The 26,756-nt window shown below is 35.6% G+C and overlaps 2 protein-coding genes, 1 non-coding gene and 1 pseudogene across 3 annotated transcripts; 3 read left to right on the top strand and 1 right to left on the bottom strand.

Moving 5' to 3' along the window:
• Positions 1-6,988: 6,988 nt before the first annotated feature.
• Positions 6,989-19,707, top strand: LOC148547411 (G-type lectin S-receptor-like serine/threonine-protein kinase At4g27290). The gene is made up of 9 exons (XM_088495429.1): positions 6,989-7,718; positions 7,827-8,066; positions 17,026-17,208; positions 17,352-17,421; positions 17,672-17,849; positions 17,914-18,124; positions 18,217-18,454; positions 18,542-18,692; positions 18,770-19,707. Exons 1-9 carry the CDS (start codon positions 6,989-6,991, stop codon positions 19,058-19,060), a joined length of 2,292 nt encoding a protein of 763 aa, XP_088351555.1. The 3' UTR covers positions 19,061-19,707.
• On the top strand, positions 9,627-11,259 carry LOC148547412 (uncharacterized; annotated as a pseudogene).
• Positions 19,708-21,584: 1,877 nt separating the features above from the next.
• Positions 21,585-24,975, top strand: LOC107611884 (G-type lectin S-receptor-like serine/threonine-protein kinase At4g27290). Its single transcript, XM_088496875.1, has 7 exons — positions 21,585-22,902; positions 23,012-23,140; positions 23,302-23,447; positions 23,532-23,742; positions 23,837-24,074; positions 24,168-24,318; positions 24,403-24,975. The coding sequence occupies exons 1-7, from the start codon at positions 21,648-21,650 to the stop codon at positions 24,706-24,708; spliced, it is 2,436 nt and encodes an 811-aa protein (XP_088353001.1). The 5' UTR covers positions 21,585-21,647; the 3' UTR covers positions 24,709-24,975.
• A 1,154-nt stretch (positions 24,976-26,129) lies between these two features.
• Positions 26,130-26,326, bottom strand: LOC148547410 (U2 spliceosomal RNA). The gene has a single exon (XR_015897396.1). It is a non-coding gene; the product is annotated as a U2 spliceosomal RNA (small nuclear RNA).
• Between the last annotated feature and the right edge of the window lie 430 nt (positions 26,327-26,756).

Below are 26,756 nucleotides of genomic sequence, written 5' to 3'. Positions count from 1 at the left end.
TAATGGAAATCCAATCCAAGCCCGTATCCATCCCACAAAGCTTCTCTTGTAAGATTGAAGTCTTCACTCTTTCAATGTGCAACGTTCACCTCTGTGAGTTGGTCAGAGTTTCAGAAAAGTAAGAAAGAGAAAGAGAGAGAGCTTCTTCCCTAAGCAAATCATCAAAGAAGCAAGAGAGAGAAGGATTAAGCTTGAAACACAGAAGTCTAATCAGAAAATCCAAGCCAAATCAAGCTTAGGTTAAAGGTAACACATCTCCTCTTGCATGCATCAGATCTTCTTCTCTTCTTCCCAATACTCTGCTCTATCCAAAAATGGCATTCAAGGAAAAGTTGTTCTCTGTCCTATTCTGCTGTACATCTACGGTCACAAGTGATACTTGGGGACCAAGTAGTTTCTCAATGGCTAAGATCAAGTTGACCATGAGAAGATCTCTATGGTTACTGCTTTATGGCTTTCGGTCAAGATGAAGAAGTCAGAAGCAAAGTTTCTACTCTAAGGTTTAATGAGAAAAAGTGATTCTGTGGGTTGGTGAAGCTCAAGGCTCAAGGTGTTGACCTTGGAAGAAGAACCCAGCAATATGCAAGGAGATAAAAGAGGTTTGCTGTTCATTCAGAAACCAAGGAGAGAAAACCAGAGTTTGAGAGTTGTGTTCTGAAAAGAAGTTCCTCTACTTGGATAATGCTTTCTTTCAAAGAAACATTCGGCCAATACTAAAGAACTCAAGCTGAGGTTTGCGAATCTGATTTTACACATAGCAAAGAGGCTGCTGATGAAGTCAATCTCCTTCATGTTTTACTGATTGTAATGTACTTTTCTAAGTTTATCTTTCTATAATTTCTTGAGAGAAAAGGCATTGTGAGAAAGCTTAAGAAAAAGCCATGAGTGGAAAAAGGCTTAGAGATACACTTGAGAGAAAAGCCTAGAATTATTCTCTGATTTCTTTAGGTTGGTTAAGTGTCTTGTATCTTGTACCTGTAAGGTATTCCTTCCTTAGTTGGGTTAGCACTAAGAGTGATTAGTTAGGTGTTAGCATAGCCAATGTCAAGTTAGGTTAGAACTTGAGAGTGAAAGGATTGGGTCAATCCTGTGAAATTGGTGTATGTAATACTGTTAACTATAGTGAAATTCTTCCATAGTTGTGGAGGAGACTGGATGTAGGTTGCATAGCACAAGGCAACCGAACCAGGATACATGCTGGTGTTAGCTTTTCTCTTCTCTGCTGAGTTCTGTTTTCTGATATTCATGAGACAAAAATAAATTGTCTCATAAATTTCCGCTGCTGAGTTCAAACAGAACCTGAATTGAAAGTTAGTTTTAAAAGGGTAATAAAAGCAACTTAAAAGGAAGGCATAGATTCAAGTATTCAACCCCCTTTCTCTAAGCCTACCACAACCTTCAGAAGTGATATATAGACGACAAAGACATTATATAACTTATTACTACAATTACACAAAGAAATAAAAAAAATTAATGAATACCATTACACAATTATCTAATACATATGTTTAGCAAATTAAAAAGAAAATATGGTCATCAATCAAATTCTAGTTGTGCAAAAAGTTAGCAAGAATGGAGAGGGAGAAAGAGAAAGAGGTATGAAATTATGTGAGAAGAGATAAAGAAAATGTGTGAATTGAATGTTGATTTATATAGTAAATATAAGAATGAGTGATGATGAGTATGAAAGGAAAAGAGAATGAATTAAACTTATACCTATTAAAAAGAATTAACATTAATATTAAAAGTTATAGTGTAACTTACACAAAAATAAAGAGTAAAAGAATATGAAAAGTTAAGGTTTAAAAAGAATCTTATAACATTATAGAAAGATGGGTTATTATAATGAGATAAAAGTAACATGAGAATTCTATGGCATAATGCAAATATAGAAGATTATACCACCTAAGAAAAAAAAAATTTTATGTAGCAACATAGAATGAAATCAAATGTCTAAGAATGATTGTGAAACTACTTTGTGCTCTCTTTTAATATATTATTATAATAAATAATACAAAAATTCAATTGAAGTTTATTCACCTGATTTATATAATTTTTTTATTTTTATTTTTTAAATAGTTAGTTTTTATTATTTTTTTAAGTTATATTTAAATACTATAGTACAATAATAAAACTATTAGATAAAATATAAGTATGAATATTATTAATATTTTGATAACTAAAAACGATATTTAATTTTTTAATTTTATTTTTCATGAATTACAACAATATGACAATATTATTACAAATAAATGATATTTAAAAATGTAAATTGTTGAAAGGGAAAAAAGTGATTTATAGACGACAAAAATAATATATAACCCATAAATACAATTACATAGAGAAATAGAAAAACTAACAAATACAATCGCATAATCACCTAATACATATGTTTAGCAAATTAAAAAAATAAAAAAATTACGGTCTTCAACCAAATTCTAGTTATATAAAAAATTAGCAAGAATTGAAAGGAAGACGGAGAAAAAGAAAGAGGTATGAAATTATGTACGAAAAGGTAAAGAAAATATGTGAAGTGAATGTTGATTTATATAATAAGTATAAGAATGAGTGATGAGTATAAAAGAAAAAAAAGAATTAGTTTTTAGTTAAACTTATACTTATTAAAAAGAATTAACATTAGCATTGAAACAATAGTGTAACTTATATAAAAATAAAAGATAAGAGAATATAAAAAGTTAAGGTTAAAAAAGAGTCCTATAACATTATATAAAGATAGGTTATTATGAGGAGATAAAAATACATTAAGAATCATATGACATAACGTAAAGATAGAAGATTGCACTTAAATTGTGTGAATTAGCTAGGTAAGCTAACGTGACATAATATTAAAAAGTTAGAACAATACATCTAAAGACTACTTTAAACTCTGTTTTAATATATTACTAATAAATAGAAATAATTCTACATTCAAGTGAAGATAAATTACTTATAATTTCACCACATATATATATATATATAAAAGCATATTATAATAGATATTATTATTCTATTATGAACATATATATCTTATGTAAAATAAATGTTACTTCTTGTAACGGTCTTTACAATAATTAATAAGACGGTCTATGCTACTAAAACCTCTTTTTAATAATATTAATATCCTCTTTACCATTGAATTCATATTTTGTAACAATTTTTGCAATAATTAACAAAATTAATCCTATAACTAAAATCTTTTTTTAGTAATGTTAATTGTGTTTAAAATTATTTAATTCATATTTTTTAAAACATATAATTTACATATATATAGACGCTAGAAGCAATATTTAAAGTTATAATAATAATAACAAATGTTGAAAAATATTGGTATTTCTCAAGAGAGTGACGGTAAAGTGGATGAGTTATAAAATTAATAATGTAAAGCATTGTATGTTAAAAAATACTTAAAATAAGAGAACGAACAAAATTTATATAAAATTACTAGCAAAGATACTTCAAAAATAATTCACATTGAAAAAAATAACATTAGAAGTAGTAATCGATAATTAAACTGAATTAAGTAATCACCCAATGTTATTTTATTTTATTTTAATATTTATATTTCAATTCTATTCAATAAAAATATAATTTATTTGTACTTATTAAAATAGCTTTTTTTTTTTAAAGATAGAACTTGTAATTTATTGGATAAAAAAGATCAAATACAATAAACAACATATTTTAGCAATTGAGAATTTTTTAAATAAAAAGAGATGACAATACTCAAAGAAAATGAAATAGAAACTAAATCAATTAAAAAATCAAATTAAAGGTGTGGTTGCGGTGGAATGCAATGGATTCGGAACTTGTGTCGCCATCTTCATTTCATGGATAAAATTTTTCCAGACTCCTTCCGTTTCTGGTCAAAGATAAAGGAATTTCGTGACAGCCATATTTTTTTAAAGGAGGTAGACAAGCTCGTCCTTCCTTCTCTTGAATTATGGTTAGTGTTTCAGCTTCTCTACCATTTGACACTATCCTACCATGCTTGAAGGTTAGCATCTCTTGGAATCAAACTAGCAAATTGAGACATGTTCTAGACTGCCATAGATTCCGAACAAAAAACCATCGAGTGAAGTGCCGATTCTGGTTCTGTTGAACATCTTGGACAGTGAGCGTTAATATTGGGGATTCTTGCATACACCTTTTCTAGTGCTGTTATTTTTTTATGAACCAATCTCCATATAAAATTGCAAACTTTCAGCTATCCTATATATTCCAAATACTTTGTCACAACTCTTTCGTTTGAAATCGAGGGTTCAAAGTGTCAATGAAAAGGTGGTAGAATTGGTTTGAAATCGGGGGTTCAAAGTGTCAATGAAAAGGTGGTAGAATTGGTATGCTATCGAGTAACCTGACTTCACTGTAATTACAAATTAAATTTATGAAATTAACTTGGATTAATTAAGAGGTTAGTTTACTTATTTGTTTAAATAAATATCAGAAGTTTAAATTCTGTCTTGTACATTTGTAATTTATTGGACAGCAACAAACTCTTAAATGGATCTTAAATCTACGGTAAATTAGTCCTTAACTTGTTGAATTAAGAGATAGTGTAGAAATTAAAAAAAAAAACAATTTATGAATGACTTGATAATTTTATATAAAGGTAAACCATAAAATTATCTTCATACTAATAAAAGTATTTTCAAATTTTGATAACCACAGAGATATCCTCAAATAATTTTAAAATGTGTCAAAAATATTCAACTGCGTTTATAAACCTGCTCGGTTAATGAAAAAAGGTGACGTAACTCACTTGCCAATGTTTGAATCTCACCCACATAGAAAGTTCTATTTATCACGTCATTCTTTTTTATTAACTAGAACGTTTCAGTTTACAAATGTATATTTTTGTCACATTTTTAAATAATTTGATGACATTTTTATCAACAACAAAATTTAGAGACTTTTTTTTTAAGTGACAAAATAATTCGAGTGCATTTTGGTGATTTACCAATGTATAAAACTTAAAAATTTATGAACTATTCACTCAATTTAATACTACTTGTAGACTCTTTTATATTATAATAGATAATATATAGTGTTAGAAAGGTAAGAAAGTGCAGTAAAAAAAATGTGTGTATTTAAATTATGTGAGAATGACACAATATACAAAGGTATTTATTGATGGTAAAAGAATCGAAATAATAAAAAATGAAATATCATATAATAAATATTCTGAAATGCTAAATAATTCAAATGAATGCTAATTGATCTTAATATATTCTAACACCTTCCCTCAAACTCAAGTGGCAACTTCAATTTGAAACTTATTTAAAACAGCAAAATAAGAAAAGACTGCAGAAATTGATGGAACGGGCAAAGACGAATGAAACCTGCCAGAACGGAACACATATGGAACTGATAAAAGGAAGCGCAAACAGAACTATCGGAAGAAAGTGCAAACGAAATTGTTGGAAGGCAACACAGATAGAACTGACAGAAGGAAGCGCAGATGGAAATACCATAAGAGTGACGAACTGCCGAAAAGATGGCGAACTGTCAGAAAGATGACGAACAACTAGAGAAATGCCGAAAAAGTGACAAACTGTCGGAAAGATGGTGAACTACCAGAAAACTAACAAATAAGTGACAAACTGCAGAGAGATGGCAAACTGCCAAAAGATGACAAACTGTCAAAAGATGACAAACTGTCAAAACTCAAAAGGTGATGAAAAATATCTAATTTCTCCATGAGAATAGGTAAATATCCCACAAAGATGAAAAATATCAAGATCGGAGCAAAAATCGTAAAAATAGAGAGTAAAATCGAAAATATATTACCAAAAAACTTTAAGCGGAGTCCATACATAAATGCCACGTTAATTGACACATCATTTGCCACGTCAGTAGTGTGCTAACACGTGACATTATCAAATTGGAAGAGAATATCACATTAATGTGCTGATTTATCTTTAGGTAACGTAAGCAAACACGGATGAGGAGAGGAGGCATTGATCTGGACCATTGATCTAGTATTAAAAATAGACTGTCCAGATTGAATCTGAAAAACAATGAAGGGGAAGATGGTGGCAGTGGACATGGAGAGATCGAGAACTCGAGACGCATGTCGGCTCTTACAGCAGCAAGATTTGGTATTTGACTCGTTAGACCTGGAGAGAATATGTAAATCATTAATGAGTCAGGAGAGAAAGCATCAAAGTAGTGACGAAAGAAAAAGAAAAATAATACGGAAGAAAAGTGTAAAAAAATATGGTGATTTTATTCGAAGAAAAATCATTTATTCTTTTTGAAAATACTATGATTTTAATACTATGTTAAAAAAATAAAAAAGACAGTCAAAAAATTTGTGTATATTCAAATTGTGTAAAAATGACATATACAAAAGTATTTGTAAGTGTAAAAAAATTCAAATAACAAAGTATAATATCATATAATAAATATCCAGACATATTTTTTGGTCTTTTATGATATTTTTTAGTTTTGCAGATTAAGGATTAATCTGTTGTAAATCAGAACTCCATTTAAAAGTTTGCTGTTGACCAATGAATTATTACATACACAACACAAATTTAAACCCTTAATACTTACTTAAACAAACTAATAAACTAATTATTAAACCAATTCAATTTAATTATATTCAAATATACTAAATAATTTGAATAAATACTAAATGATCTTAATATTTTATAAGAGGCAGGTCTACCAAAATATATAAATAATAAATAGATACTCTTCCGTTGCATTATCCTCGCTTAATGCTAAACCCAGCAGACATGTGTAAACGCCCTCTCAGTGTGGTCAACTCTATTTCCGTGCCAGCTGGGTGTCCACCTTTTGGGGAATCTCAAGCTCGTGGCCACCTCACGTAGCTACGGTAGAACCCGCCTTATTCAGTCCTACAAAATTTTACCCATTTCTAAGAAAACATGTTTTTATGTTTAAACACTGACCACGTAGAATCAGTTCCTTACCATTCTTTTTTGTATTTTAGTAGAAACACGTTGTTCCCCATCCAAAAAGCATGCAAAAGTTGAAGATTCTATGGTCTTGGTCCTTTCTATTCTCACTTATGTTAAGAACCTCCACCTCGCTGAACAATATAACCTCTATTCAATCCCTCAGCGATGGAGAGACATTGATTTCACATGAAGGAATCTTTGAACTAGGTTTCTTCAGTCCTGGAAACTCAAAGGGCCGATATGTTGGTATCTGGTACCACAATATGTCCCCTTTAACAGTTGTGTGGGTTGCCAACAGAGAAACTGCACTCAATGATACCTCTGGAGTTTTAAAAGTAACCCATCAAGGACTTGTTCTCCTTGTTAATGGCACCAGCAACAGCACTGTGTGGTCTTCCACCATGTCAGGGAAAGCGGAGAATCCGGTTGCACAGCTCCTGGTCTCAGGAAATCTTGTTGTCAAAGATGGCCATAATGGGGAGCACTTCTTGTGGCAGAGTTTTGATTTTCTTGGTGATACACTCTTGCCAGGATCAAAGATAGGTTGGGATCCAGTGACGGGGCTAGAGAGAACTTTAACATCTTCGAGAAGTGCTGATGATCCTGGCCATGGAGACTTCAAATTTAGAATAGACCCCAGAGGCATTCCACAAGCTGTTCTAACAAATGGAACTGTCATAATGGTCAGAGTGGGACCCTGGAATGGACTTGTGTTTTCAGGAGCTACAATTTATTTGCGCTATACTAAAATACTGCCAACTGATCATGATTTCCGTGAAAAGGAGCTAATTTGTAAGCTCCAACCTTTAGATACCTATAGTGTTATTAGAAGTGTGGTGACCCCTTGGGGCGGTGTACAGCTTCTACATTGGTCAAGATAAACCAGTAGCTGGGAGACAGTTCTTTCTTTACCAGAAGGCGAATGTGACAAGTATGCGCACTGCGGTGTAAATTCTGTTTGTAGAGGCACTCCGGCTCCAATCTGCACATGCCTAGAAGGATTTGTTCCAAAATACGCAAGAAAATGGAAGGACTTATATTGGTCTGATGGCTGTGTTAGGATCACTCCATTAAGTTGCAGCAAAGATGGTTTCAAGAAGCACTCAGGTGTGGTGTTACCTGACACATCTACCTCTTGGCATAACATGTAGTAACCGACAAGAAAAAAAAAAAAAAAAAAAAAAAAAAAAAAAAAAAAAAGAAAAGGGGGGAGAGCACGTGGAGGGCACATGCCCCCACTTAAACATTTATTTTCTCTTCTCCGTGCCCCCCCCCCTCCTTCGACACTCCCCTTCTTTCTTTCATTTCTTCTTTTTATTTCTTCCTAACAACAACACTAAAAATCCTCTTTCTCTTTCCTTCTCAACTACAATTCCTCATCTCTTCTCCTTGCATCAACCACCCTATATCATCAAACTCACCTTTATCATCTTGCTTTCTTTTCTTCTCTATTCTACCTCTTTTATTCAAAATCTTATTTTCTCAAAACCTCCAAATCATGTGATTTCAACTTAATGAGTGAAGGAACCATTCAATCCTTGAGTTCCAATTATTATTGAGACTTTAAGGTAACTCTTTGACTCAATAATTAGCCATATTTCCAATTCTTGTCATCTCTATATTTATGGGTATGTATAAATCCGAATTAGGGTTATTAGGGTTAGAAAATTTGAGACTTTTGTTAAGGTGAGCAAGATTATGTTAATTGACAATATTAGTAGCTCACAAATATTATTATTGTCCTATTTCTAGAGTTGTAGAATTTTTGGACATCAATTGGTAGCTCGTTGACGCGCTCAGAGTTGCTTCCGGTTCTTTGGAATCAAGTTGTGAGTGGATATTATATCTATAATTGTTTTTTTAAATATATTATTACCAATATTTTGTTGAATCATTAATTTTAGAGTTTGAAAATATTTTACTATTGTGATTTTTGAATTTTTGAAATAAATAATGATTCGTAAAACTCACAATTTTATAAAAATACACACGAGACGATATTTATATATTTTGTAAAGCATACACGTTTTTTTTTATTTGACTTTATTAAATTTTAATTAAATTTTAGTATGCATTCTTATATATATTTTGACTTAATATGAAAATTTAGTAATATGTTATAATTATTAGAGATTTGTTATAAATGATTTGGTTTGGATTGGTTTGGGAGACTCTGACTAGAAAACCGTAGTTAACGGCGGTTATGACGTTAACTTAGATGCATCTAACTCAGACCTCAGCTAGCAGGGGCGTTGCTAGCCCAACGTGTAGGCCACACGTTGGATCTGTTATACCGTACGGGCACACTAGAGGAAAGGGCTACCCTTAGAGGTGGAGCCGCCCTAGATGTGTAATATTCGATTTGATTTGACTTCTGAAATGAGAACTCCCATTTCAGTTCATTCTGCTTACTTATTTATCTATTTATTTGCATAGTTACTTAATATGGATTCCTCATCTCTGAAAAGAAGTATAAATTTTCATGGTAAAACTTGTATTGTCTCGTGTGGGTTATAGATATAATGTTTGCTCACTGAGTTGCAAAACTCACCCTATTATATTCTCATGTTTTTCAGATACGGGAGTCATTCCAGGTTCCATTCCACCTGCTCCTCAGTAGATCATAGTCATTTTGGTGAGCCCTTCTTCTTTCCAAGGGCTAAGTATTATGTAATGGAACCTTTGCTCAAAATTTAGATTATGTCAATGCTCCATATGTCACAGGCAGGATCCTCGTGTGGGTTATGCTATTTTGAATCTCGAACTGTTTATATAGTAATTATAAGTTAGTTATGTAAGACTTATGGATTTAACTATATACTCTAGTTATCAACTTGATATATATATATGATGCGTATTTTGGATATATGTGGTTATGGATGTAGTTGGAATGTGCTGTTGTTGTTGTCTATGGAAATAGATGTTTATTATTGATACAGGGAATTAATATTCATGTTGGTAAGGTCCTAGAAACAGAGGAGATTCTATCCGTTTTTCTGAAATTTTGGTCGTTTGGCTTGCTGAGGGACTTGTCCCTTGAGCGCCAGTCATGGCCAGGTTCGGGCCATGACAAAGTGGTATCAGAGCCTTAGGTTTTCCTGTGTAATATGGAGCAAGTGTCCTTTAGTAAGATCGCAATTGTGCAAATGGAAGCCGGCCCATTTTCACAAAGTGTGATGTTACTAGAGGCCTATAGGAAGTCATCCTCAATCTTTTGATCTCATAATTCTTTCTGTCTGTCCTATTGTCTTTGAACTGCATATACATATGTCGTTGGTGATCCAATCGCTTTACTTACTCAATAGGTGGAAGATGCCACCTAAGAAAAGACGTGGTGGAGCTGTTAATGCTCCTGATACTGCTGAATCTAATAGGGCAGCTTCTCCGCCACTTGGAGCACTTTGACAAAGGCCAAGGAGCCAAAGGATAGCTGATAGGCGCGAAGGAGAGAACCCCGCAGTAAGAGAGGCTCAACCGGACTTAGCGACTGAATTAAGGGGAATGAATCAAACCCTTAATGCGGTATTACAGGCCCTAACAAATCAAAATAGGGGCGGAGCAGGTATTCCTAGTATGCCAATTCCTCAGCCTCATAGAGTTCATCAATTGTTTGGGGATCAAGAGCCACCAATTGAGAAGTATTTAAAGTTGAATTCGTCCACTTTCAATGGAGATTCATTGGATGAAGATCCACAACAATACCTAGAGGACGCAAAGAAAGCTATTCGAGCTCTCAAGTGCACCAAGGAATGGGCTGTTGAGTTAGTATCCTACAACTTGCGTGGTTCGGCAAGATATTGGTATGAGTCTCTTCTTGAGAGCAAAGAAGCAACCGGACTTCCTCCTCCTTCTTGGGAAGAGTTCACTGAAGAGTTTCTCGCTCGATTTTATCCAGCTAACAAGCAAGCAGAAGATGCAATTGCCTTTGAAAGATTAAGGCAAGAAAACATGACAGTGACTGAGTATGCTAAGGAGTTTACTAGACTTTCTAAGAGTGCTCCGTACTTGGTGAATTCAGAAGAGATGAAAGTTCGTCGTTTCGTTCGTGGATTGGCAGAACCTATGTTCACTACTCTTATGCCTGAAGTCGGACGCATGTCTTTTAAGGATGTCCTAAACTCTGCTTATGGAATTGAAGCTGGGATAGCAGAGAGAAATGCTTTTAAGGATGTTGGTAAGAAGCCTAAGATGAAGGGACAATTTTCTGGTGGAGCTAGTTCAGGAGGATTTCAGTCTCATCATGGTCAGACTAATCAGCAAGGTTATTCGGGGTATCGAGCTCGTCCTCAAACATCTTTCGGTGGGGTTGCTTCTTCTGGATCTGTTCCTATGAGTGTTTCAAGTCCAAGACCTTTTGTTGGGGGCACCCCTCAATCTAGCGGACATGGTTCTAATCAGACAAGACCAACTAAATCTTACTGCCAGCAGTGTGGGATCTACCATTCCGGTATATGTTTCAAGGCTACTGGTGCATGTTTTGGTTGTGGTCAATCTGGTCATCTTAGGAGGGATTGTCCAAATCCTAGAGGAGGCTTTGCTCCAAGTATTGCACGTCCTACAACACCAATGCCATCATCTTCAGCTATGTCTATTGAAAATTCTTCTGGTCCTAGTGGCAGAGGAGCAGGTGGCAGGGGTCAGACTTATAACAGAGGAGGGAGCCAAAGAGGAAGAGGTCAGGCACGTGTGTATGCTTTAACACGTCAAGATGCTCAAGCTTCTATTGCTGTGGTGGCAGGTACTTTACAAGTTTGTTCTTTAGATGCGTGAGTGTTATTTGATACGGGTTCTCATTATTCATATGTATCTCCACATCTTGCATCTCATTTCGATAAACACCCTGAACTGTTATCCCACCCATTTCATGTTGGCACTCCACTTGGAGTCTCCACGGTGGTCCGATTCGTGTTTCGATTTTGTATTGTTAGAATTAATACGGTTGAAACCTTAGCTGATTTGATCCTTTTAGAACCAATGGAAGATATTGATGTCATCTTAGGCATGGATTGGTTAGCAGCTTGTCATACTGATGTGGGCTGTTACTCCAAAACTGTGAAGTTTGACATACCGGGTATCTCACATTTTGTTTTTAGGGTGATGACTGTCCCACTTTAGCTAGCATCATCTCATCTATGAGTGCTATGCAATTGATGGATAAGGGGAACCAAGGATTTCTGGCAGTTGTTAGAGATGTTGATGCCGAAGTGCCTAGTCTTGATCAGGTTCCTATAGTTAGAGAATTTCCTGACGTGTTCCCTAATGAGCTACCAAGGATGCCACCTGACCGCGAAGTTGAGTTTTCCATAGAATTAGCTCCGGGAGTCCAACTTGTGTCCATTCCTCCCTATCGTATGGCTCCAACTGAGTTACGAGAATTGAAAGTTCAATTGGAAGATATGCTAGAGAAAGGATTCATTCGTCCTAGCACTTCTCCGTGGGGAGCTCCTGTTCTATTCGTAAAGAAGAAGGATGGAACGATGCGACTATGTGTAGATTATCGTCAGCTCAATAAGATAACTGTTCGCAACAAGTATCCATTGCCAAGGATTGATGATTTGTTTGATCAACTTCAAGGAGCTACCTGTTTCTCAAAGATCGACTTGCGTTCAGGGTACCATCAATTGAAGATAAAAGAGGAAGACATTCCGAAAACTGCTTTTCGTACTCGCTATGGCCACTATGAGTTCTTAGTAATGTCCTTTGGTCTGACGAATGCGCCTGCAGCTTTCATGGACTTAATGAATCGAGTCTTCAAACCTTTCTTAGATCGCTTTGTTATCGTCTTCATCGATGATATCTTCGTGTATTCGAAAAATGATACAGAGCATGAGTATCATTTGAGGATTGTGTTACAAACCTTAAGGGATCACAAGCTTTATGCTAAGTTTTCTAAATGTGAGTTTTGGCTTGATCAAGTGACATTTTTGGGGCATGTGGTATCAAAAGATGGAATCATGGTGGATCCAAAGAAAGTAGAAGCCGTTCAGAAGTGGCCAAGGCCTACTACAGTGACGGAAATTCGTAGCTTTCTAGGATTGGTCGGTTACTATCGGCGATTCATCAAGAACTTCTCCAGAATTTCGGCACCATTAACCAAGTTAACTCAGAAAAATGTGAAGTTTCAATGGTCAGAAGCTTGTGAGGAAAGTTTCCAGACACTTAAGACTTGTCTAACCTCAGCACCAGTTCTTGTTTTACCTTCTGGGTCTGGGAGATTCTCAGTCTTTTGTGACGCATCTCGGATAGGACTGGGTTGTGTATTGATGCAGCATGGCCGCGTTATTGCCTATGCCTCACGACAACTCAAGAAGCATGAGCAGAATTATCCAACTCATGACCTGGAAATGGCAGCAGTCATTTTTGCTTTGAAGATTTGGAGACACTACCTTTATGGTGAGACCTGTGAGATCTATACGGATCACAAGAGTTTGAAGTATATATTTCAACAGAAGGATTTAAATTTGAGACAACGGAGGTGGATGGAGTTGCTAAAAGATTACGATTGTACTATTTTGTATCATCCTGGAAAGGCAAATGTTGTAGCAGATGCCCTCAGTAGAAAATCTATGGGTAGCTTGGCCCATATCACTCTTGCAAGGAGACCAATTGTTGAAGAAGTCCATCAATTGGAGGCCGGTGGAATTCAATTTGACATTGGAGAATCAGGAGTTTTCTTAGCACATGTTCGAGCCCAATCTTCCCTAATAGAACAGATCAAGGCTGCACAACGTGATGACCCGAAACTAAGAAAGCTTATAGAAGATGTTCGCAATGGGAGAAACTCAAAATTTTCTCTTGATCAAGATGTCTTGCGTTGTGGTCAACGCTTATGTGTGCCAGATAACCACGACTTGAAGAAAGCTATTTTGGAGGAGGCTCACAATTCTAAGTATACCGTTCATCCGGGCTCCAATAAGATGTATCAAGATTTGAAACAATTGTTTTGGTGGGAAGGCATGAAAAAAGACATAGGGATTTTTGTTTCTCATTGCTTAACTTGCCAACAGGTTAAAGCTGAACATCAAAGACCTGCTGGGTTATTGCAACAAATTGAGATACCTGAATGGAAGTGGGAAAGGATTACGATGGATTTTGTAACAGGTTTACCTCGTAGCTTTAAAGGTTTTGATTCAATTTGGGTAATTGTGGATAGAATGACAAAGTCAGCTCACTTTCTTCCGGTAAAAACAACTTTTAGTACAGCTCGATATGCTCAACTTTATGTTGATGAGATAGTTAAGCTACATGGAATTCCAGTGTCCATTATTTCAGATCGCGGGCCCCAGTTTACCTCTCATTTTTGGAAATCTTTTCAAAAAGCGTTAGGAACTCGTCTGGATCTTAGCACAGCTTTTCACCCTCAAACCGATGGACAATCAGAGAGGACGATCCAGATATTGGAAGACATGTTAAGGTGTTGTGTTCTAGATTTTGGTGGAAATTGGGACAGCTATCTACCTTTGATCGAGTTCTCTTATAATAATAGTTATCAAGCCAGCATTCAAATGGCACCTTTTGAGGCTCTTTATGGGAGAAGATGCAGGTCACCTGTTGGGTGGTTTGAGGTTGGTGAGGTTAAGCTTTTGGGGCCAAATTTGGTACAAGATGCAGTTGAGAAGGTTCGCATAATAAGAGAACGTTTATTAGCAGCTCAGAGTAGGCAGAAGGCCTATGTTGATAACAGAAGGCGTAACTTAGAGTTTTCAGTGGGTGATCAGGTATTTCTTAGAGTGTCGCCTATGAAGGGAGTGATGAGGTTTGGGAAAAGAGGCAAGCTTAGTCCTCGATACATTGGTCCATTTGAGATACTGGACAGAATAGGTGCAGTTGCTTACCGCTTGGCATTGCCGCCTGAGTTGTCTATGATTCATCCAGTCTTTCACGTATCAATGTTGCGCGAATACCTTCCTGACTCATCTCATGTGCTTGCACCACAAGCCATAGAGCTGAAGGAAGATTTATCATTTGAAGAGGAACCGGTGGCTATAGTTGATCGCCAAGTAAAGAAACTACGTTCTAAAGAGATAGCGTCTGTGAAGGTTGTTTGGAAGAATCATTCGGTAGAAGAAGCAACTTGGGAAGTAGAGGACGCTATGCGCGACAAATATCCGTATTTGTTTGAGTCCGAAGGTAACTATCACACTTATCACCGTATATAAATTCAAAATTCGGGGACCGAATTTTCTAAGGGGGAGAGAATGTAGTAACCGACAAGAAAAAAAAAAAAAAAGAAAAGGGGGGAGAGCACGTGGGGGGCACATGCCCCCACTTAAACATTTATTTTCTCTTCTCCGTGCCCCCCCCTCCTTCGACACTCCCCTTCTTTCTTTCATTTCTTCTTTTTATTTCTTCCTAACAACAACACTAAAAATCCTCTTTCTCTTTCCTTCTCAACTACAATTCCTCATCTCTTCTCCTTGCATCAACCACCCTATATCATCAAACTCACCTTTATCATCTTGCTTTCTTTTCTTCTCTACTCTACCTCTTTTATTCAAAATCTTATTTTCTCAAAACCTCCAAATCATGTGATTTCAACTTAATGAGTGAAGGAACCATTCAATCCTTGAGTTCCAATTATTATTGAGACTTTAAGGTAACTCTTTGACTCAATAATTAGCCATATTCCCAATTCTTGTCATCTCTATATTTATGGGTATGTATAAATCCGAATTAGGGTTATTAGGGTTAGAAAATTTGGGGCTTTTGTTAAGGTGAGCAAGATTATGTTAATTGACAATATTAGTAGCTCACAAATATTATTATTGTCCTATTTCTAGAGTTGTAGAATTTTTGGACATCAATTGGTAGCTCGTTGACGCGCTCAGAGTTGCTTCCGGTTCTTTGGAATCAAGTTGTGAGTGGATATTATATCTATAATTGTTTTTTTAAATATATTATTACCAATATTTTGTTGAATCATTAATTTTAGAGTTTGAAAATATTTTACTATTGTGATTTTTGAATTTTTGAAATAAATAATGATTCGTGAAACTCACAATTTTATAAAAATACACACGAGACGATATTTATATATTTTGTAAAGCATACACGTTTTTTTTTATTTGACTTTATTAAATTTTAATTAGATTTTAGTATGCATTCTTATATATATTTTGACTTAATATGAAAATTTAGTAATATGTTATAATTATTAGAGATTTATTATAAATGATTTGGTTTGGATTGGTTTGGGAGACTCTGACTAGAAAACCGTAGTTAACGGCGGTTATGACGTTAACTTAGATGCATCTAACTCAGACCTCAGCTAGCAGGGGCGTTGCTAGCCCAACGTGTAGGCCACACGTTGGATCTGTTATACCGTACGGACACACTAGAGGAAAGGGCTACCCTTAGAGGTGGAGCCGCCCTAGATGTGTAATATTCGATTTGATTTGACTTCTGGAATGAGAACTCCCATTTCAGTTCATTCTGCTTACTTATTTATCTATTTATTTGCATAGTTACTTAATATGGATTCCTCATCTCTGAAAAGAAGTATAAATTTTCATGGTAAAACTTGTATTGTCTCGTGTGAGTTATAGATATAATGTTTGCTCATTGAGTTGCAAAACTCACCCTATTATATTCTCATATTTTTCAGATACGGGAGTCATTCCAGGTTCCATTCCACCTGCTCCTCAGTAGATCATAGTCATTTTGGTGAGCCATTCTTCTTTTCAAGGGCTAAGTATTATGTAATGGAACCTTTGCTCAAAATTTAGATTATGTCAATGCTCCATATGTCACAGGCAGGATCCTCGTGTAGGTTATGCTATTTTGAATCTCGAACTGTTTATATAGTAATTATAAGTTAGTTATGTAAGACTTATGGATTTAACTATATACTCTATTTATCAACTTGATATATATATATGATGCGTATTTTGGATATATGTGGTTATGGATGTAGTTGGAATGTGCTGTTGTTGTTGTCTATGGAAATAGATGTTTATTATTGATACAGGGAATTAATATTCATGTTGGTAAGGTCCTAGAAACAGAGGAGATTCTGTCCGTTTTTCTGAAATTTTGGTCGTTTGACTTGCTGAGGGACTTGTCCCTTGAGCGCCAGTCATGGCCAGGTTCGGGCCATGACATAACATGACCATGAACCTGCAGGAATGTGAGGACTTGTGTAGGAAAAATTGTTCTTGTACGGCATATTCCAATTTGGATGTCCGTGGTGGAGGAAGTGGTTGCATACTTTGGTTTCATGATTTGATTGACATGAGACAAGGAGGACAAGACCTTTATATTCGACTACCTATGACAGAGCTAGGTACCCCTTTAAGGAAAATCATTTTTTTTAATATGTTCATTTTGTCTCACTTATTGATTTATTATTTACTACATTGTATTTTCACAATACATCAGTGTAATGAAAGATTGAAAGAACCATGCTCTTGAACCTTGATACCTCAGGTGATGAGTCAAACAAGAAAAAGCTTGTAGGCATGATTGTTGGCAACATTTTGTTCTTTATGAGCATGATGTTGGACTGGTTCTATGTCTATGGAGAAAGATACTTGAGGAGCCAGGTGAGTTCCGGATATTTAGTATGTGACTACTCCTATCTACACTAATATTTGGGAGAACTACGAGTTTGCAGTCCCGTCAGTCTTATCATCTTTTGCTTGATGAATCTTTATTCTTTTTCAAACTCAACAAATCAATCCAATGTGTTTTTCAACTCCACAGTTGATTAATAAATCAACATGAATTCTAGACATTCTGATAAATAGCTATTTGCTAATCATTCTCATATTGATAGAAATATTTTGGTGGAAGCAATGGGCTCACAAAAGGGAAAAAGATGACATGGATCTGCCAATATTTGATTTATCAACCGTAGTTTATGCCACTAATTACTTCTCTAGTGACAACAAATTGGGAGAAGGTGGATTTGGATCGGTATACAAGGTAATTGATTTGAATAATTTCGCCATGTTATTATTCTCCGTGTTGTCCTAACATTTGTTATCAGGGTGCACTTGAAAATGGGACAGAGATTGCAGTCAAGAGGCTTTCCATTGACTCTGAACAAGGACTGGATGAACTTAAAAATGAAGTTCAGTTAATTGCAAAACTTCAGCATCGCAATCTTGTAAAGCTTCTTGGTTGCTGCATTCAGCCAAACGAAAAACTCTTGATTTATGAGCTCGTGCCCAATAGGAGTTTGGACACTTTTATTTTTGGTTCATGCCTTAACCATCTTGAATTATTGTTCTCTTTCACATTTATCATTGATTAGATCTCATGTTAACTTTGAATATTATCAACATGGCAGATGATTCTAGAAGAAAATTATTAGATTGGGCGAAGCGCTTTCAAATTATAGGCGGGACAGCTCGAGGACTAGTTTATTTACATCAGGATTCTAGGCTAAGAGTTATTCACAGAGATCTAAAAGCTAGCAATATCCTTCTTGATAAAGACATGAACGCGAAAATATCAGACTTTGGTCTTGCTAGGACATTTGCCGGAGATCAATCTGAGGCCACAACAAAAAGAGTGATGGGAACTTAGTTAGTAGGCTAAAATATTGTTTACTAGTTCAAGTTGCAACATTTTTTCCATCGGAATTCTTATGTGATGCACTAAATGCAATGCAGTGGCTATATTTCTCCTGAGTATGCAGTGCACGGATCCTTCTCAACGAAATCTGATGTGTTCGCCTTTGGCGTAATTGTGCTTGAGATAGTCAGTGGGAAGAAGAACAGAGAGTTTTGCGTCCCTCACCAACGTCTCTACCTTCTTGGACATGTAAGTAATACCATAGAATAAGGATAAAGTTTCACACTTCACAGTAATTCGCATAATAATAATTTTGACTCTTTAAGGCATGGGAGCTCTGGAATGAGGAGAGGCCTTTGGAGCTAGTGGATGAATCAGTGCGCGATTCGGTCATTGAAGTTGAAGCATTGAGATGCATACAGATAGGGCTTTTATGTGTTCAAGGGAGACCAGAAGATAGGCCTAACATGTCATCTGTAGTTCGTATGCTGGAAGATGATAAACCGTTGCCTGAGCCGAGGCTGCCGGCGTTTTACTCGCACCATGAAGAATCTCTGGGAAGAGATGATGAAGTTTCAGCAAATGAGGTTACCGTTTCATCGTTAGGGGCAAGATAGTGATTAGATCTTACATTTTTAATGCTATAGGGCTAAGTGGCAGCTTGTTTTGATTTTCCAGTTTCACTTTTATTCCTGGTCAAATGAGAATTTGTGTGTGATCAGTGTATAAAGTTTTTATTTTCGTATTGATTCACATATAGCGTAGTCTTTGGTGCTTTGTATATAAATTTCTCTACAAGAGAGGAAGCAGTTAGAGCTTTGTCGTAACAGAATTGCCAGCGTGGCAGTCATTCTAACTAACTTAGGAGTGGAGTCATAACTCATAACAATATTCAACTGCATGCTAGTTGTGCTAATAACGGTTGATATGATGAGTGTTCTTCACTCTCCAAGGCTTCTAAAGAGATAAATGAGGAATCGAAGATCTCCTCAGTCTGAGCAATGAGTTTGTGGAACTGCTTGATCTCCGGAATGTTCACGAACTGTTTAATGAATTGATTCAGAGAGCTTCCGAAATATCATTTCAAGATGTGTTTTATTCCTTTCGTATAGACTTGTTCCACGCAGAGAAAAGGCCTTGGAAGACCAAATAATGGCTGACATCATTCGCCTCAACGGCTCTGCTTCCACGGTTTTCAACTTTGCATCAATATTTTGAATTTTTTATACCGATACTTTGGCATCCACATGTTAGCAGTATAATATTTGAGCAGCCATCGTGCTATATTTTTAATGATAATTATTAATTAATATTGGAACTTTATATCTTAAGCAACGGTGTTGTGCTTATCTTATGGAATGTTAAATTGAAGGTCAAGATCAACGGCGACAACTGGTAAGGATGAATTTTATAAAAAGCATGCATGTTAGCTTAATTAAGGTTTCTGCTAAGAATGTTACTAAATATATATAAACTAATGCTCTCAAATCTAGTACTATCGCAAATATAATACGTTATGCTTCCGTAGCTGAATGCTATAATAAAAAAGTTAAGAAGACAAAAGAAAGATAAGTTTGTCTGTTTGCCCGAAAAGGTCGTTTCTGATTTAAATGATCACATGGTTATAATTCAGACTGTACCATACTAACATCTGATAAGTGAAAAGTGCAATGGAAGAAAAAAATAACTGTTGATTAATCATTGGGGAGTCAGCATCAGTTTGCTAGAATCGGATAAAAATACAGTAAAAAATAATTAAATGGCAACTATAGAAATTTAGTTGGATAATCACTTGAAAACTGATGTTTTCTTTGACTATAAGAAGATAAGTGATGTGTGACTCATCATATGTCATCTTTTTTTCTCTTACTTTTCAGTGATTACAAACTATTAGAAAATACTAAACTTTTATAAATATTAGAAATATATAATTATTTATGTATTTTATTTAGCATTTTAAGCTTTTAAATAGGTTATCCGGTATACAAGTATTAAGTGTTAAGGCAGATCCATACAACAACTGCACCCAAATAATGTAAGAGGGGTGCTAGGGGATAGCAAGTTTTGTGATTTATAGTTATTAAATAGCCATTAATGGTGATTTTAATGGTATGAAATTTCATCCAATAACTTACTTTTTTTTGCTGGTTACATACTGGCCAGAATTTAATAAAGTTGCTGGTCCCCTAAACATTTTCATAATGTAATGGATGCAGCCTTATCTGATAATTACATTAATGGTTCCAAAATTACCAAAGAAATGTAGTTAGCATGGTGTAGCATAAAAATCGTAGAGATATAATATATTAATATTGTTGTTTCATAAAATAAGAAGAAAGTTGAGTTGAGAAAAAAAAAAAAACAAAATGGAACCCATACCATGAATGCTCGTTGGTAAAGTCTTTAATTGCACATTCAATGTTAGCTCTGAAAAAATCCAATTTATTAATCATTATGCAGCCGCCTAGCCAATTGTTGCTGAATATCTCTTTCTGTTTCCCTATTTGATCTGCCATTTGATGGAATTGCCAAATTTCTTGATGAACTGTTTCGAAAGAGATATTCAGACTCTTAGTCTTTATCTACGTTGAACTAAAACTGCTGCTGCTGCATTCATCTTATAGTCAAATACCCTGTTTGAAATTGAGATGTGCATAGTGAAAGTTTACATTTGTGCCGGTGTTATTATATTAAGACTATCATTAGTAAAAGTTTTTTATTTTAATAAATGTATCATAAATGCAATGAAAAACTAAAATTTTATATTTTTTTATAAAAACTTTTGTAGTTAGTAACATAAATATCTGTCCAAAAAATACATGATAGCTAAACCCTAATTTCTTTTATTATTCTAGTATTAGACGAAATTTAAAAAGATGATTAGTATTCAATTTTGTTAGCAAACTAATAGAAATAACTCTAGTAACAAAAATTTTGTACATTCAAAAATTAAAAGATTATAAATCTGAAATCTAAAAATTACACATCCAAAATTCATATTAGCTGATTTTTATTGATTTCGGTTTTATTCTTTTAAAAATATCAGATTATCAATATGCAATGACCCCTCTTACTTGTGAGTAGGTCCAACCATGTTTCCCTGTTGTTTACTTATAAACATGTTTTAATGTTTAAAAGACCAACAAAGGGAAATCAAATTTTTCCTTGTATTAAAGTAGGAACAAGTTGTACATCACAAAAATAATGCAAAACAAGAAAAATCTATGGTTTTGGTCCATTCTATTGTCATTTATATTAAGAAACTCTACCTCGCTGGACAATATAACTCCTTTTCAATCCATCACTGATGGAGAGACATTAATTTCGAGTGGAGGAACCTTTGAACTTGGCTTCTACAGCCCCGGAAATTCAAAGGGCCGATACTTAGGAATCTGGTACCATAACATATCCCCTCAGGTAGTGGTCTGGGTGGCTAATAGAGAAAAACCGCTCAACAACACCTCCGGAATTCTAAAAGTCACCGGTGAAGGACTTGTTGTCCTTATTAATGGCAGCACCAACAGCAGCGTTGTATGGTCCTCCAACATGTCAAGCAAAGCAGGAGACAAACGGAATCCAATTGCACAGCTCTTGGAATCAGGAAATCTTGTTGTCAAAGATGGTCATAATAGTGACCACTTTCTGTGGCAGAGCTTTGATTATCCTTGTGATACATTCGTGCCCGGAATGAAGCTGGGATGGGATCTTGGGACAAGTCTAGAGAGGACTCTATCATCTTCAAAAAGTACTGATGATCCCGGCCGCGGACACTACACATTTAGAATAGACCTTCGAGGCGATCCGCAAATAGTTCTAATGAATGGAAATGCCACAACAATTAGAGTAGGGCCATGGAATGGGCTAATGTTTTCAGGAGCTACACTTTATTTGCGCTATAGCCAATTCTCATCTCAATTTGTTTTCAATGAAAAAGAGGTGTTTGTTAGGTTCAGACCAGAAAATACATCCAAATATATTAGAGGTGTAGTGTACCCTTGGGGAGGTATTCAGGTTTTGCATTGGTCAATACAAACCAGAGGCTGGGAGACCCTTATTTCTATACCGGAGGCTGAATGTGACAAGTATGCTCTGTGTGGTGCAAATTCTATTTGCAGTACTACCCCTACTCCTGTCTGTTCATGCCTTGAAGGATTCGCACCAAAATATCCTGGAAAATGGAAGGAATCTGATTGGTCTGATGGTTGTGTTAGGATCACTCCTTTAAGTTGCAGCAGAGATGGATTCAAGAAGGTCACCAGCATAGTATTGCCGGACACGTCTGCTTCTTGGTATAACAGGACCATGAACCTGCTGGAATGCAAGGAATTCTGTCTGAAAAATTGTTCTTGTACGGCATATTCCAATTTGGATATCCGTGATGGAGGAAGCGGTTGCTTGATCTGGTTTCATGATCTTATTGACATTAGACAAGGGACACAAGACTTCTATATTCGAATAGGTTTGCTTTTCTCCGTTACGTATTATTGTTTTTGATTCCCTGCATTATAATTTCAAAATAGATAATGTAATGAATTAAGGAACAATGCTCTTAAATTTTGATATCTCAGATGATAAGAAGAAAAATTATTCCAGCAAGAGTAAGCTAGAAGGCATCATTGTTGGCTCTATATTGTTCATCACGATCATAATACTTGGACTGAAATTATTTCTATGGAGAAAAAAACTTGAGGATCCAGGTGAATACGTAATGTTCTACATGTGAATTCTACTACTACACCAATATTTGGAAGAAATATAACTTTGCAATATTGAAAGGCTGGTGGTTCTTTACATCAACCTTGTTAAACTCCAGAACTTTAAATTAATTTCTCTCTCGTATCACTCTTCATTTTGCTAGATATATTTTGGTTGAAACATGTTCGCAAAATGGAAAAGGAAGACGCGGACTTTCCAACATTTGATTTATCAACTATAATTTATGCTACTGATCAATTTTCTAGCAGTAATGAAATGGGAAGAGGAGGATATGGACCAGTTTATAAGGTACTAAAATAACTTGACATGCTCACTGTGGTATTATATACTTCAGTACTCCACATATTTTGTGCTAACAATTGTCATCATCAGGGTGTACTTGCAAACGGGACAGAGATTGCAGTCAAGAGACTTTGCAAGAACTCCGACCAAGGACTGCAAGAGTTCAAAACGGAAGTTCAGCTAATTGCAAAACTTCAGCATCGCAACCTCGTAAAGCTTCTTGGTTGTTGCATTCAGCAAGAAGAGAAACTTTTGATTTATGAGCTCATGCCCAACAGGAGTTTGGACTACTTTATTTTTGGTTCATTTCTTAACTATCTTGAATTTATGCTTCTTTCTCTGAGGTATTAACTAGTAGATAATCATTTTAACATTTTACTTTCTCAACATGATAGATGATGCTAGAAGAAAATTATTGGATTGGACTAAGCGCTTTCACATTATTAGTGGTACAGCTAGAGGCCTAGTCTATCTGCATCAGGACTCTAGGCTAAGAGTCATTCATAGAGATCTAAAAACTAGTAATATTCTTCTTGACGAAGAAATGAATGCAAAAATATCAGACTTCGGTCTTGCTAGGACATTTGCAAGTGATCAGACTGAAGACAAGACTGGAAGAGTGGTGGGAACTCAGTAAGTAGGCTAGAGTATTGTTCATACTTAGAACTGTAACATTTTTTGTGTCATGTATCATGATTCTTATGTGAGATACACGCAACAATGCAGTGGTTATATTTCGCCCGAGTATGCAGTGCGTGGATCTTTCTCAATGAAATCTGATGTGTTCGCCTTTGGTGTAATCGTGCTTGAGGTAGTCAGTGGGAGGAAGACAAGAGAGTTTTGTGTCCCAGACCAAAGTCTTAACCTTCTGGGATTTGTAAGTGTTGTGTGTTAGTAGTAGCTATTATTGTAGCTCATATAGGTCCAAAATTAGAAAATAATAATTTTGACATCTTTTCAGGCATGGAAGCTATGGAATGAGGAGAGGACTTTGGAGCTGGTAGATGAATCACTGCGTGATTCGGTGAATGAAGATGAAGCATTGAGATGTATTCAGACAGGGCTGTTGTGTGTGCAAGAGAGACCAGAACATAGGCCTAACATGTCATCTGTAGTTCGTATGTTGGATGATGATAAACCATTGCCTCGGCCAAGGTTGCCGGCATTTTATTCACACCAACAAGATTCTACACTGATTGAAGGTGAAGATGGTGAAGAAGTTCATTCAGCAAATGAGGTTACCATATCATTGTTAGGGGCAAGGTAGTAAGTAGAGTTTACATTCAGTGATGTTATGTGATTATTCATATGGTGTATAAATAAATAGGCCTGTTTTGAAACTTGGCATCTGAGCCAATGAGCTGGTGTGTGTGCAAAGGAAGAAAGAAAAATGGGAAAAGAGAAGAAAGAAGAAGAATATAAGGAGAGAGGAAAATAGCGATAGAGGTTTTCTGTTACTTTGGCAAATTTCTGTTAGTGTGGCAAATCACACTGCACCAAAAGAGACTCTGGAATGGATGTTAAATTAATAAGAGACACGAGATCAAAATCAAAAGCTAAAAACACAGACGACAAAACCATTGTGATACTAACAAATTGATCACCTCATGTATATTTATTACGTCTAAAATTATACAAATATTCTAGCGATAATTAATAAATTTCCAAATAATGACAGCGATATCAAACAGGCATGCCCAAGTCACCAAAAAAAAAAAAAAAAAAAACAGGCATGCCCGCTCCCACTTAAGTCTGTCACTAAATTGGACGGGCTGATTCATCCAACCTAAATAAATGGGCTAGAAATGCAAAATCGTTTCTTTTTATTAGTAAAAAGAAAATTACCGTAGTCTAGATTCCTTAGTGACACAAGAACTGCGGTTTATACACAACTGTAAGTTCTAGAATGACTAAACTATTACCAATTTGAAGTTCTGTATTCACTGAACAGACACTGAAAATGACTAAGTAGGTTTCAGCAATTTCCGAAGTGTGATTATTATCTCTTCTTTAAGATGAGGCAGAAATGGAGATCACAGTACTCAGGTCAGCAACGCACTCAGTTGGAATGCCAAGGAAGGAATTCAAGAGGAAATCATCAATTGGATCAACTTTTGCCACACCAACCAACCAATCTCTTCTCTCTTCCACTCATCATGTCACCTTTTGATTCTTCAGCTGTCAACACTGTCTTCACCATTAGTGTGGAGCCTCGTAGATACTCCCAGCAGAAAACAACTTGGCCTTGAATTCAAGATCAACCTAGCTTATTATAAAGATGATTGGCACAGGTAATAAATATTGTATCTCACAAGAACTTAAGTTTAATTCCCACCATTGATGTAAGAATCACTTTGCCGTAATCTCCAAAAGTTATGAAATTTTATCGGTTACCTTCAACCCCAGGAACTTGGTTGTAGAACCAGTCAGTGGTGGAATATAATAGTTTCAAAAGTCAAATGAAACAAAAGTACAAAATATAACTCTATTAGTTTTGCTACTAAACCATTTTTTGTTGCACGACTAAAAAGAAAAACCATAAAGTGTTTGCCCCCTGTTTATTCATTGGCCACTCATCAGCTGTGTTCTTTCAGTAAGCAATCTCGGAGAACTAGACTTATGGCTTTAAATCATAAATACCACCCATTGGCTCATGAACCAGAGGCTTTAATATTTAAACTGGGTTTGATGGGGTGCGCCAGGCCCTTGCAACAGTGCAAGGCATGGGCTACGCATGAGAGGACCAGTAGCAAGCTACTATGGTGGCCACTCCCCCCTCAAAAAATAAATTTAATATCATGTGAGCCAATGGCCCACATATCAGATATTAAACTGATAAGAACAGATACTACACTTGATCTTAGCCAAAAGGCCGAGAAAGGTATATATTGATTAGTGTAGCGATGCTTCTTTTATATCAAAGCCTGTGGTTCTTGTTCGTTACTCCTCCTCTATGTCGGGCTACCTCACTAGTTAGGCAAATAAACGCATCACACAACAGAGGCTATCTTCACTAGTGTGTTGTGTGCCTCTCGGTTTCATTGTTACTTTCATGCACTAGTTACATATAATATGAATATAACAAAGTTAGCTACCAATCCATTACATATCACTTTGACTTTGTTGATGATAATATCCATAAATTATTTTTTGGTGCCTAAGATGTTCCCAACTCAATAAGTAAAAAACTAACTCGTTGTAAATCAAAGCTCTGTTAAGAGTTTGCTATTAGCTAATAAGTTCCTGCACATACACTTGAACTTTGACACTTACTTAAACGGACAAGTGATCCATGATGAATTAATTATAAATATA

The sequence above is a fragment of the Arachis ipaensis genome, chromosome B8, assembly GCF_059453495.1.
Source record: "Arachis ipaensis isolate K30076 ecotype BB chromosome B8, ASM5945349v1, whole genome shotgun sequence".
In the NCBI taxonomy this organism is placed as follows: domain Eukaryota; kingdom Viridiplantae; phylum Streptophyta; class Magnoliopsida; order Fabales; family Fabaceae; genus Arachis; species Arachis ipaensis.
The sequence above is the reverse complement of the archived record's forward strand: the minus strand, read 5'-3'. Positions and strand labels throughout refer to the sequence as shown.